We start from the raw sequence: 14,621 nt of genomic DNA, 5'->3' as shown, positions 1-14,621 counted from the left end.
TCAATGGCAGTAGATATAATTGGCATCTAGACAAAAGGCCCATTTCAACATGACTTTGGTGAAATTCAACGGAATAAAAAATGTCACCCGCACCGATTATGCTCTTTGTGTGTTAGGAAGAAAAAATATATATCTGGGTGATCCGTGACAAGGTTTGCAAATATTCTCCACGCTCCAGTAACAAAGCCACCGCGATTGTCAGAGGATTGCATAGCGTTGGGTTCACGTGAACTTGGAAGGCCACAGCTTTTGTGCAGAAAATGTTGCAAAACCTGTCGTGTATCGGCGCCCAGTTGGTTGAGAAAACAGATTGACTGTGTTCACGACATTTTTTTGCTTTGCTTTTTGTTTAAATAGACATTGAAATATGCATAATCTCAATACCACATGATACTAAATTGTGATATTACTTTTAATATCTTGCAATGCGTTTTGTTCATGTATAAGATATAAAAAAAAACTTATTTACAAATTTAAATAGGGATGTACAATAGAAATTCAACATTAATCTCACAATAGCATTACACTGTATACAGCTAAATGAGTCGTGTACTTATTTATTTTAGTTTTTGATACCAATGCTTGCGGTTACCTTGTTATGATTTGCGAAATACAACCCTTTACTGGCACAACCAAACCACCTTTGACTCATCGCCCATATCCCTGTGCTATGCTGTAAATAACGCAGTCAAAACAGTCGCACCATCGCTCAAAGCAACAAAATGCATTTGACAAGCTGGGGGCTAACGTTAGATCTGTACTGTCAAGCAATAATTTAGTTTACGATGATTTTTTTTGTTTGTTTAACATACTGTAAATTTAACTACAAAGTTAACATTCAAAGGCTAGAATATTGCAATGTACAAGTATACACATCTAAGCATGAACGTGCCTCATTAGGGTTACAGTACAGTACTTCATTCAAAGCGAACAGTGCTTTCTGGGGTCTCCTACATCCTGCACAGCGTTTAAACGTACGACAAAATAATGATACAAAAACCACAGCGCTGCTTTAGAGTTCTATGCGCATTTGCAGAGAACGTTCTGACTTTCTTCTAAGAGCTTTGAACATTCGTTCGCGAGCAGTCCACATAGTCCCACGGCTCTCTTCTGTCGAGGAAAGTGGAGCGCCGCGTGTGCCTTCAGCGGAATGAGGTTAATGATAGTCGCAAGCAAAGAAGCTTCCTCGGAGGGACCGACGTTCCTCTGGCGATAATTGCGACGGGGGTGGAGGGGGGGCAATACAAACAAACAACGACTACGATGTCAGCGACGAAGTCAGCGACGAAATAATAACTAAACAGTGGTGGAAAAAACAACGTTTGCCCCCCCCCTCTCTCTCGACGAGTGTTTCCCCCCCCCCCAGCAAGATTTTCTTTCTTCAGCAAAACGTTCCTTAAATAACGCGGCGGCGAAGCGACGTCCTCCTCGTTCGCCGTTAAAGAGTTCCGCTCGGAGCAAAAAGCGCCAACAAGCAGGGAGCGTCGCTCGTTCAGTCGTGAAGCGGAGAAGTTGGGGTTGGGAGGGGCGGGGGGTGGTGACGGGGCGAGAGGGAAACGCCGCCGGTGTCACACGGACCCCGCCGGCGTGCGCTCCGTGCGGAGCTCCGTGCGCTGCTGGCGTGCCGCCGGCTTGTCCCGGACGCGCGCTGCCTGGGGCCCCCTCGCGGCACCCGGCCTCCTGTGCTTGTTCTTCCGCTTCTTGCCACGCCGCCCGTGGCGTGAGTTGTCTGGGGGGTCGGGAGGTGGCCGGGGGGGGGAAGCGAAAAGGTTGCGAGACGGAGCGGAGCGCGGCGGTTCGGGGGCAAGGATTTACTCTTACGAGCTCTTGAGCACCTCCTGAAATGTGTCACTTTCACTCACACGATGTTCTTCGCGGTTTAGCTCGGAGGGGTTAACCGTGCCACACATGTGAACGTCTTAGCAAACGAAATAGCAGCAGAGGGACGAAATAGCAGCAGAGGGTAAAGTCTGATAGGGCACTTACACTTTGGCGGTGTGCCCATGTTCTCTGGTCAGGTCTGACCACGTTTTAAAACCGACATATGTTTACATAGCCACAGTGCACTCTGTGCAATAAAACAGTGTAAGAAACTTAAACAGAGATGCATACACGAGCATGGAAACGTGCAATGTTACGGTGAAATGGAGCAATCTGGAAAGTGTTAGCTCCAAATTGTTTGCTGGGGTGGGTATGTGTAGTATTGCACGACTCAATATCAGCAGATGTCTTGAAAGTATGGCCTTTTTTCATCAATAATTCTTCCAGACGATGCTTAAGTTTGAGTACCGATTTGTGCAGTTTTTGCAGAGCGAAAATGTGGTGCTCCCAGTTTCTGTTCAGATTTAGAATTGGTAATTCATTGCACTGTGTGATGGCACTAGCATAAATTATTGGTCCAGAATTACGAAACAAATATTTGCCATACATATACTCATGACGTAGTCGGCGTTGCCGGCTTTCAATCAACGTGTCAGACACCACGTGAGGTATATTACTTGGTTAACAGATGATAGGGATCGTGTATTTTTAAGTGTTTAGCACGGGACTTAAAGTAACATGACATTTTAAGCTGGTGCTACCCTGTGAGTGATATTAATTTAACCTCTGGATCATAATTCTCTGAGGGCCCAAAGTATAATTCCCCCCATCTCCTTGGATATAAGCCGATATAGTTTTGCCAAATTCCATCTTTCTAGCCTTTCTGCACCATCATGATAAGTCACAGCAATCACTTAAGCCAGACATTGCATCATTGTGTACATGATGCAAACATGTACTTGATTTATAATTAAAATAATCCGGATGTACAATGTTTTGGAGTTCATTCCTCTACCATGCAGGAATAATAAATCGTGTAGAAATGTTGTTTTGATTAAAGTATACACACACAGGCCTGACCCACGCACCAGAGTAATAGACCTGGGTCCAACAATGCGAGAGGAATGTGGGAAAGAAAAATATGTTGGATTTTAAGGATTTTCTCTGCCACCAAAGCTCGTAACCCTCAACAAAAGAGATTAAGTATAATCACATACTCTTTAGGCATTATTAACTTAGCCAAGATAACTTGTACATATAGAATACAAGCCTTTTTACTGCTTTGGAAGAGGTAATGTTCTGTGCTTCGAATATATACAGGACATTTTTGGTAGCTCTGCTCAGTTATTCCTAGGGATAATATATTGGCGTGGGTAAGAGTTGAAAAATAGCAGACTGAAATTTCTCAGAATTCACGAAGCAATGTTTTGCATTCGGATTATAAACCACAGTTAATTTGAAAACATTTATTTTTCTATGTTCAATGGAATTTTATATTTGCCAAAGTGCCTTAAGCAGGCTTTGTCATTTTAGTGCCCTCCTTCAAATGGGCTACACAGCTGTAATCATAACAAAACGAACTTCCTGATTGTGTGACCAGCCTGCTAGACTTCGGGATGCTGCTGCTCAAGTGGTGAAATGCTTAGCTTGGTTGACTCGCAATGTAGAGGTCCCCTATTTGCTGAAATTCCTCCTGTCCACCCAGCGACATGAGTACTCCAATAACAAAGGTTTTTTGGGTTAGATCTGGTAAATATAAATGCGTCGTTAAACCCGCCACCAACTGACACAGCTAATTAGTAAGGGTTTTCATGTAAACAAAACCCGTAATTATGGATAATATTGGTCGCAAAATCCGAATTGTTAAACTGACTACTGCACGGTTAGACAATGGGAAGGTCAGGTATGGGGTTAGGTACATTGTGGTTATTCCCACCTCTTCCAATACGTATGACCCGCGAGGAAGAGTAGGCCAAATTACACTCCAGAGGAGCACTCTAGAGAGCTGCACTCCTCTAGTGGAGGCCCGTTAGTCAGCAGCGGTGCGAGTGAGCACTTGCAGGGCTGTACCTTTACCTTTTATGATTCAGGATTGATAGGACTACGAGGCTGGAGTCTCATGGAGTTCCGTTACAACTCAAATTGCACTGAAGCCCTATCGCACCCTCTGGTAGGACAGTGGAAAAATCGCACGATGCGCTGCGTGAAACGCGAGTCATCGCTTTATAAGAATAGGTTTCACCCTTTCTGGTAAAGCCTTTTCTTATATTTTGATACTGGCAAGGGAGGTCCCATGATGCGAGTCATCACATTGTCTTTGGGTGCCCAATCCAACTCCACACACACATTCTAGATTTGAAGCTTTCGTGACTGCAAGGATTTATACTCTTAGTTCTTTCGGTAAAGTCACGTAGGTAAAACATGAAATTAAAATTAATAAAATAAAAATCACGACGTTTCGGAGGCAACACAAGTCTCCGTCATCAGGTGGGACCGTCACAGCCAGATTTGCTGCATCAAGTGAGGCAGGGATTCAAGATGAAAGCTCTTAAATACAAGTTAAGGGGGGAGGAGAGGGGGGAGCTTATCAGAATGTGGTAGCCAATGAATGGAACGTATCGGGAGGGGGGGGCTAAAAGAGGGCACGAGGTGCTCGTAGGCGTCGACGTGTAAGTGTTTGTGCGCACATACACACACACACTTCACCTCGACACACCACATATCCACACTCGCACGCCGATCGTCGCGAATGTCGCAATTGTGCACGCGAGCGGGGCCCCCCTTTGCCGATCGACTGCCGGATGTGGACCTCTCACAAGGCCGCGTGCAGCTCGCGGCGGTTGTTTGACCATGCTTCTTCCACGCTGGTCAGGGTTTGGCCTGGTGAAGGTGAGGAAACATAGACGCCGGAGCATAGAGGTACAGCACAACAATGGGTTTTGTCGCACCTTCCTCTGCTGCCCACCACGTCGCTACGACTCGTCTGACGCATGGCGGCCACACATTCACGCACTACCAAACCTGGTGCCTGCTTGGCTTCTGGGGTGATTCGGTCCTGGCAAGCCACCATTACTCGAAACTTGTGCAAGGAGAAGTATCAATGCCCTTTATTCATCCTGGAAAACCTCACTTTTCCCGGGGGATTCTGTGCAATTGCCACGTTTGACCGATTGCTATCACGAGTGTTTGGCTTCATGTGGGTGAAGCCCAACGACCATGTGCAAAAAACCCAGAGTGCGGCAACACTCAAAGCTCCGCACGGACAGATACAAGAATCTGTTGTTGAACTGCCATAACCTGACCACCTCATAGTGACATTGAAAATAAAATCTTTCCGAAAACGTGAAAATACAGTAACTGAAAAATACATTATTTCAGTAGCATTTTACCAACTTTGCTGGAGGCAGCCTTGTGTCGTAGTACAGTACAACACCGTACATTTCGACCATCACACAATTGCCCTCACCAATCAACCACCCTCACCCAGTGCAGAATTTGGTCGTGGGGCAATGATTATTGTCTCTTGACAATTTTTCGGAAACAGCAATGTATGGTTAATCTTGCATATTATTCGCTGACTTTTCATGTCCCGGCAAATAATTTCCCCGCATTTCAAAACGATTTGTGATTTATTTTTGTACCGTAACCTACTTGGCGCAGAGTCGTACCCGTCGTGACGCGCACTAGGTGCTGTACATTATTTACACAGCTGACCTTCTTGCATATCCGCCAACACCTCAAGTCCGCTGGTGGGGGGGGGGGGCGTCATACGTGCGACAACGCATGCCCCTTTATCACGTACCTGAACAAATGCCCCATTTCTTATTGGTCCGACCCCCACCCCCCGAACGCGTACTCTTTCGACTCACCGTCGTCAGGGCAGGTCCGATGCTGCGAACGACACTTGCGCACTTCCCGGAGCGGGGGGCAGAGCCCCCCGCCGCTGCTGGGGTAGCGGACGACCTGCCGCGCGTGCCACTGACGCCCCCACTTGAACCCGCACTGCCGTCCATTCTTCGTGCACTGGGACCACTCCCCCCACATGGAGACCTCGCAATGCACTGCGTGGGACAGAGGACAGCCATTGCCACGTGTTTGCCGTGCACCGAAACCCTCTCGCGTTTCGATAAGACCGCAGGTTGCAGGGTGGGGTGCCGAAATCTGGGAACGCGCGGGCGGCTCGCCGTTAATTTTATTCAGAAAGGCGTAGCACCAATGTTTTTAAAGACATTTTACTCACCGCAAATAACTGTAGTGACACAACCACACTCTATGCTAGCTGGTGCCAAACTGTTTCGTTTTTCTTCCGGTTCCTTTCCGATGACGTACACGTCCGTCATCGGAACGGGAAAGGGTTAGTTACAATAACAACAGCAATGCACTTTTTATTTACCTGGTATGTTTGACAAATTCCAGAGCCTATCTTAAGCAAATGTTAACACTTACCCACAGGACCCTGTCGTGTTTTCGTCTAAGTAAACGGCCCAGTGTGTTACACGGCACAGAGCAATAATAACAAAGTTGAAAACAAATCGGTAGTTTCCGCTTTTATTCTATGACTGACCATTTGCACATTTGACAACGTCCAAGGTTGACATATTGCTGGTCATTTTAGTTGTTATGAACCTAAAATAGGCCTTGGAAAATTCTGTTCATGGGTGGTTGTGTCAAAGGAACCCAAAGCACAGGAGAAAACCTACCGAGCAAGTGCGGGGAGAAACATTCAAAGCTCAACACAGACGCATTTAATAATTAACTGCTGTACTGACATCTCTCGCCTGGACATATATAATCTTATCTGTGCGACGTTAATTCCCCAAACAATACAATTAAAGTTTACATAGCGTCCCAATGCAACCATATCTGAAGGCACTTATAACTTTTAATCAAATAAATTGTACTTATTCAAACAGGAAAGTTGTTTGGAAAAACAGCCACTTATGTTTGGGGTGAGCGAGTATTTTTTACCGCTTAATTTCAGTATTGATGACGATGGCTTTAGAATTAACCGCTTGGCACCCACTTACAGAGTTCCGATGCCAAAGCTCCACTCGGGAATTGCGTCCTTCTTGGACGCCCAACGTCCCATCGTCACGTGGCGAGTGGCTGCTCAGATGATTCTCTCTCCGTGCGATTCTATTCTGTGCCCCTTCTCTCATTCACATCCACTGTCCTCGTCATCCCACTCCAGCGCATCCTCCCATCCCACCCTCGAATGTCCCTCTCTACCCCTTCTGCCCTGAACTGGCGTTCAATCTACGTCGCCCTTGTATGGGAAAATCCTCCGGTGTAACTCGCCGATCGGCACACACTGCACGGTGTGTGGGTAGCTGGCGCGTGACTCACCGATCGGTGTGTGTGTAACTGGCGCGTGACTCACCGATTGGCACGCACTCCATTGTGTGGTTGGTGGGGGAGAAGCCGTCTGGACACGACTCGTAGCAGTTCCCCTTGTAGAGGTACGAGCCGGGGAGGCAACGCGTGCAGAAGTTCTTGCTGAAGCACGTGTCGCAGCGCTCGATCTTGCATTCTGGGATCAGAAGGCGGCGAGAAGATCGTTCGCAGCCGAGTTACTTTCCCACAAATTAAGGAGTTTGTATTTGCCAATAAAAGAGCAAATGGGAAAATGCTTTGTGAGTGAATTCAAATTATATTTTAAAAGATCATTATATATCTAGAAAGCGTCACTGAGCATTCGAAAGCTTCAAAAAAATGTTTGCATTAAGGTGCCAGTTGCTGATGATGATGGAGATGGTTGTGCTGATGATATTGGTATTGATAGTGTTGATGCAATGCTGATGCTGATGGTGATACCAATAATGATGCTGCTGATGATGATGGTAGTACTGCTGCTCATGTTCATAATAACAGCGACATTGATGATGATGATGATGTGTTCAGGTAGGGGTGGACCGACTTGCACACTCCTTCACGTGGGTGACACATGATGCCGCGGAAACTCTTGCTGATGGTCATGATGATGATGACGATTATGATGGGAGTGGTGGTACTAATCATCATATTGCTGTTGTTGATGATTATGTTATTTATAATGCTGATAATCTTGCTGCTGCCTATGACAATTGCAATCACAATGATTATCCAATCTTTCAATACGGTTGTGAGCTGAAACGATAACAATTGGCGCGAGAGACGCTTGCGAGGGAGGAACAATTTAATTTGTCGCGGCCGTGTTCCGATGGTGGAGGCTTTCCCGACAAAATATTTGGCCAAATCACGACACCGCCTCGCCCACAAATCTATGAAGGATTGATGCCGACTCTGATTAAGGTGCTGGCGGTAATGCTGTTGTCGCTGCCCATACACATCACGACACTTTAGTCTCGTGTTGAAAGTTTGTTGTCCTTCCCCGCACACCTCCGATTTGCGCGGTCGGCTACGCACGGTGCGAGAGAAGCGTCGACATTGACGACGATATCGCGAGGGTTTGGCGGACCTACTTGCACACTTGTTCATGTGCGTGGCGCGCAGGCCGTAGTATCCCGAGGGGCACATGTGCAGGCAGGCTCCCAGCTGCCGCATGCCGGCCCGCTGCAGGTGGAAGAAGAAGCGAGGCATGCAGCTGAGGCAGCCGTTGGCATCCGAGCACCCGGAGCATCCGCGCGGGCACAGCGCACTGCTCGCACCCACTGCCAGCCGGGGGGGGGGGGGAGACACGAGGGGGGGGGGGGACACAGAGGGGGGGGGGGACACAGAGGGGGGGTCATTGTGAGAGTGAGGAGGGAGTATCGGGAAGATCGAGCACGGAGGTATCGTGAGAGGTGGCACAAGGAGCGCAGAGGGACGGGCACGAGCGAGCGAGGAGAGGAGGGGAGTGGTGGGAGGAGATGATGGTGAGTGTGGTGAGGATGGTGAGAGGTGATGATGGTGAGGGTGGTGATGATGGTGAGGATGGTGAGGGTGGTGAGGATGGTGAGAGGAGATGATGGTGAGGATGGTGAGAGTGGTGGGAGGAGATGATGGTGAGGATGGTGAGAGTGGTGGGAGGAGATGATGGTGAGTGTGGTGAGGATGGTGAGAGGTGATGATGGTGAGGGTGGTGATGATGGTGAGGATGGTGAGGGTGGAGAGGATGGTGAGAGGAGATGATGGTGAGGATGGTGAGAGTGGTGGGAGGAGATGATGGTGAGGATGGTGAGAGTGGTGGGAGGAGATGATGGTAAGGATGGTGAGGATGGTGAGAGTGGTGGGAGGTGATGATGGTGAGGATGGTGAGAGTGGTGGGAGGAGATGATGGTGAGGATGGTGAGAGTGGTGGGAGGAGATGATGGTAAGGATGGTGAGGATGGTGAGAGTGTTGGGAGGTGATGATGGTGAGGATGGTGAGAGTGGTGGGAGGAGATGATGGTGAGGATGGTGAGAGTGGTGGGAGGAGGAGGATAGAGAGAAGAATAAGGGAGGGACGGGATGGGATGGGAGAAGTGGAAAACGAAGGTTAGCAGAGGGAGTGAAGATGTGAAGATGAGGGATTTACCAAATAGAAAGGAGAAAATGTTCCACATTTCATGGAGCACAACAGGTTAGGATTGCATTTGCAGAGGAATAATGAAGTGCAGATTGGGGGCAAGACCATGATCTATCCACTGCTGGATTAAGGCTTCCCCAAGTTGTCGCCATCCTTTACAATTCTTAGGATGCAACAATCCGTGCAGCTCCTGCACTTGACGCTGATCTCACCCCTCCATCTCGGTGGCGGTCGCCGTCTCTGATCTCATCCCTCCTGCGGCTGCCACTCCGTCACCAGTCTTGACCATCGGTCAGCATCCCGTACAGTCAGAGGTTGTCTGCCTAAGCCCACGACGTCTGCGAGTGGCGTCTCCTCTCGGAGCCACGCACAACTCTCTTTCTCTCTCGGAGTCATTTCGAGCATGCGGCAATGCCACATTTCTCTGTGCGCCCAATCTCCCTTTACTGCGTTCTCTTCGTCAATATCCGTGTTTCCGACACATCTGGAAGCTGACAAAGAAAACTGACAAAAATAGCAGCGTATAAATAGTTTTCTCGAGCCTAATTCAATTGTACCGAATTTAATGTATTAGTATTCATTCCGACTTGCATTCCAATCCACATGGGACTTGCAGTCGGCTTTGAAATCACTTGGGCTGCTTGGATAGGCTTAAATTGGGCATCTGCGTCAGCTGTAAGTTGAGCTTTTGCATTTCCCCCATACATCATCTTCTATTATATCCAGCAGACTGTAAGGCTCAACTGTTAAACGATTCCTACAGCCGGCTGCGATGTTGTGCATTGCCTGGGGTTCAGTGGCAGGGAGACCTCTGTTCGTAATGGAACGCACCTGGCGTGTGAGCTTTAATCCAGGAGAGAGACAAACTCGAAGGTGGCGACTTCCCGAATGGACGCCATGCACTCGCTGGAGTACAGACTTAAGTGCAGCATTCCACGTGTACGTACAGTCTACTCGAATCGCCCTCTTGTCAATCCACTGCTGGATGCGGTCCTACCCACACCGCGCGGGTGGTGGGGGTTGTTTGCTCATACTTTACCACGCCAGGCAGGGCAATTTGGGGACCATAGGAGTATAGCACAACCAGTAGTGGTGCTGCACTGCCCCCTGCTGCCCAACACTGAGCTCCGCTGCCCGACGGCAACTCGTGTTGCGCACGTGATCGCCCATCCAAGGCGTGTCCAGGCTCAACCCCGCTTAGCTTGCGAGATCTCATTAGACTTTGCGCATTCTGGGTGATTTGATCCGGGGCGCATTGTTTAAGCCCCACAGCGATGAACTCGTTGCACGTTCAAGTGTTGTCGCGGGCATGGCATTAAACTGCATCCAATGAAAGTGCCCTCGAAAGGAACGCCGGTGAGAGAGCCAAGGGAAACCATCTCAACTGGCCCTAGCTACGGCTCAAACCCCAAGTAAACAGCAACGAAATAATTGAGCAGGCAATAAGCCTCCTTCTCCATATCTCTTCCTGCGCATACCAAAATAAAGGTATTTATTACACATTCCATCAGCCACGCCACGGCCTTCTGCGAATACATCATTTCAGCAGCATTTGGTTCAACACAAGCAAACTCTGGAGCGGTGCCGACATTCACTGTCTCATCGGTAGTCAGGCTCGCTTGAATCAACGCTGGCGAGCTGACGAATGTTTATGGCAAGGTCCCACTCCGTTAGATATGGGTCCCAGTTGACCTTTGTCGAGTAATGAGGGAGCGCGGTGTTGTGGGAGGCTGAGTGGGGAGCAGGTTCAGACTGGATGAGGGCCGCTTGAGCCATGGGCCTGCACTTGGTCAGAGAACTCGCGGGAGGGGACGTTCAATGTGGTGGTATCGACGGAGATGCATGTTGAGGTACAATTACTCTGATTCAGTTGTACTGTATAACTACTGCGACGTATGATTACTCTGAGACGTTGTGAGAAGAGCAGCCATAAAGGTTGTTTTTGTTTATTATGAACTAAAACTAAACTAACATTTTTATTTTACCAGGTAAAGCCCACTAAAGCCATGTAGCTCGTTTTCAGAAGCGACTTGGCCACAAATGATAGCTCAACAAAGTGGCTCACCACGTGGACATTTATAGCAGCCAAATACGCTAAATGGACGTTTGTAAATGTGGAGGGGAAAACCAGAGGACCTGGAGAAAAATCCACGTGACCACAAGGAGAACATGTAAACTCCAAATATACAGGCATCAGGGTCAGGATCAAACCCACAACCTCCTGCATACAAGGTGAGGCAATTAACATCCCATCACCGCTGCGGTGCCGATTCTTTCAAAAGTCAATGTGAAATGTAACTCTGCATTTAAAAAACCATTGTACGACATATTATAGCTGGCAAGATTGTACATATTGAAAAACTGTTTTAAAATATATACGAGGGGTTTCACTGGCACAAATTCACCACATTCATCATTCATATAATTACGCGGGTTTCTGTTATAAAGCAGTGTTAATTACACACTCGATAATTTTAGTTATTGTGTTTGGCAAGAAACGTTGTATGAGTATGTATTGTCAATTGTTTATATAGAGAAATACAGGTTTTACTCTTAATGTGTTTTGGGAATAAATTAAAATGGAGACTTGATTGCTATATGATAATGAATAATTAAACTTTAGATCCCTTTGTCCATCTACTGCTGGATGAAGGTCTCATCATGTCATGTCAGTCGTGGGGTTTGATTGACCATACTTCACCACACTGTGCAGTGTGAGTTGGTGAAGGGGTGGCCAAGATTGGTTCAGACATCACGCATCACTGATGTTAGCCGTGGCCACATAAATGGAACTCATGTCACCAGGTCCAGAGCACAGTGTGCTCACCATTGTGCCACTACTCCACCCAGGTAAAAAATAGAAACGGGCTACAAAATTAAAATATGAATATTCATTAAGATTGCAGGAGTCCGATGAGCTATACAGCTCTTTCACAGATGTCCAGTAGGTACGTGCACATGTACACCGCCTTTTCTTCAACCCACTCGCGAGTGAGAGCCTCTCCGCCGGGGTTATTTGACCATACTTCACCGCGCCGGTCAGTGCGAATTGCCGAAGGCGCCTTACGTAGACGTGGGGGAGCGTCGCGCTTCGAGCAACAGATGTTGCGACGCTGCCCTCTGCTGCCCACATCGGGATCCCCGCAGCCGCCGGTGGCGAGCTTCCCTGTGCATGGTGGTCACCCGTCCAAGCACTATCCGGGCTCAACCCTGTCTAGCTTAGATCATGGGTATGTATGCGTGTACATTGCACTATTCATGCCTGATCTCTTAGCTTCTCTCTGCAACCATGGCTCAAGGGAAATGAATCCGCGAGAAACGTTTGCCCAATCATTAATGTCATTTTCGTCAAAAGTTTCTTGAAGCGCTCGTAATTCCTGCTGTGCCTGCATTTCATCACCAATAATAAAATCAACACGTCTGTGTGTGTGTGTTACAATTGCGTTGGATAGTTATGCATCTGGGTTATCCCTTGGCTTCGATAGATGAGAGTGTTCAGCTGTTGTTGGCTTGAATTGTGTTTTGTTTATATTTTTTCTCACACACGAGAGACAAGTCTGACCCTCGACTCACAAACACGTTTACGCTTCTCTCAAGTGCTATCGTCGCCGAGAAGGGAGGATATAAAGCACCACCAGCCTCACGCCACCTTCTCTCCTGCAGAGAGAGACCTCACGCACCACAGCATTGTGGCACACGTCTCTCCGTATTGGGCTCTGTCCAGAGGTCGCCTTTTACACACGCACGCACGCACGGATCCACACTGTCGGGAAAGAACATACTTTTCACCAAACAACACGCACAGGCCAAGTCTGTACCGGCAAGAATGTTTTGGGGGTCTTGGGTCTATAAAGGTGCGTGTTATGGATGACGCCTGTCAGAGCGCAAGCCGTGTGCGATGGCGTGATTAATGGCCGGTGGAAGGCTGAGGCTACTTGGCATCAGCTGAAGTTTCAGTGGGAAAGCGCCGCTTGCGTGAGCGACACGTGACACCGATCGACTAAGCTGAGGTTACGACGGACGGCCGTGCATTTTAAAGCGAACCCACGCATTCCGTGTCGGCATATCCCATGGTATGCAGCCTCCCCGCACGTGTCCAATGTCATGTGCGTGTGTACACACATCTGTGCGTGTGCGTACGTCTTGTATTTGTATGGGTGGCACAGCGGTCTTCGCAGCGCAAGTACGAACCCGGCAACTTGACTTCGATGTCCAGCCGTGGCGAACGGCAGTGGCAAGGGGCACCATCAGAACTTTTTTCCTGGGCCTCCCCTAGGTTGACCCAGCCTTAAATTGGGACCTCATGTGGTCTGTAAAGCGTCAGCACTGGGCAGACAAAGTCGGCCAGGCACACTGCTGGCCACACCACCCCCTCGTACACCCTGGCAGTGTTTTTTTTGTAAATGTTATTTAGTTTAAAAAAAATGTTACCCTCCATTGTGTGATTGATTACGTATCCATTTGGAGCACTCGCAAAGCTGTTGCAGCCCTTCGCGTTGGAGAAAAATCTCGACGGAAGCGCATTTCACAGAGCTACCGCTGCTGACATTTCTTTCAAGTGACCCCTGTCCCACCCACTTCGGCTACTCGCGGTAGTTTTCCTCGCGCGAGTCAAACAGATGTTTTTTTTTTCAGATCTAATATTTAGTCATATTCAGAGCGGAACCAAAGGTCACGTGATGATTGTTTCGTGTTCAGGCTCAGACCATCGACTCGCTGCACGTGAGGACATGGCCTGATCACGGGCAGCAGCCTGGATCTCAACCCAAGATCTCAGCGGTGGTCGCTCAGCGCTCTGACCTCTGAGCCACACGGTGCTTACTAACATGACATTCCAACAAAAGGGGACATATCTATCTATCTGGATAGCAGTGGTTCTAAACCCGTGGTGCACGCTGCACCCCCTGGGGGTACGAGATGCCCTTTCTGGGGGAGCGAGACGTGGACAGATTATTTTAGAAGGTAAATCATCGAAACACAAATTAAACACGGGCACATAAGTACAACTGCTTTGTTTAATGAAACCTCTGTGAATTTATTAACATAAAAAAATGCTCTTGAGAACTAAAGTGCAAGGCTGCAGTAAAGGTTAAAAAAACACTGCTTTAAACGATCGAGTCCAGCGGAATTCAGTTGCGGACAAGCAGCGCTTGCCGTGCGGCGCGGTTTCACCGACGTTCCTCGATGAGAGATCTCGCAATTATTTCAATGCCGAATAATTTGCCGACGAAGCAGAGCGTGGACACAACGCGCGTTTTCGACCGTATTGGCTCGTGCGTCTTATTGGTGGGGCTGGGGGGGGTGGGGGCGGAAG

At 48.3% G+C, this 14,621-nt stretch overlaps 1 protein-coding gene across 2 annotated transcripts in view; it reads right to left on the bottom strand.

Annotated features, from left to right (window-relative positions):
- The window catches only part of LOC144722290 (R-spondin-3-like), a 28,963-nt gene continuing 14,342 nt past the window's right edge, over positions 1-14,621 (bottom strand). For both annotated transcript variants that reach the window (XM_078600404.1, XM_078600405.1), the window contains exons 3-6: positions 8,283-8,471; positions 7,202-7,351; positions 5,691-5,882; positions 1-1,729 (exon numbers count right to left, since the gene is read on the bottom strand). In XM_078600404.1, coding sequence (XP_078456530.1) covers positions 1,569-1,729; positions 5,691-5,882; positions 7,202-7,351; positions 8,283-8,471 — 692 coding nt within the window. In that variant the 3' untranslated portion in view covers positions 1-1,568. The remainder of the gene's footprint in view (positions 1,730-5,690; positions 5,883-7,201; positions 7,352-8,282; positions 8,472-14,621) is intronic.

This window comes from Lampetra planeri, chromosome 14 (genome assembly GCF_965212315.1).
Source record: "Lampetra planeri chromosome 14, kcLamPlan1.2.h2, whole genome shotgun sequence".
Taxonomy (NCBI): domain Eukaryota; kingdom Metazoa; phylum Chordata; class Hyperoartia; order Petromyzontiformes; family Petromyzontidae; genus Lampetra; species Lampetra planeri.
This window is presented reverse-complemented; position numbering and strand designations above follow the sequence as displayed.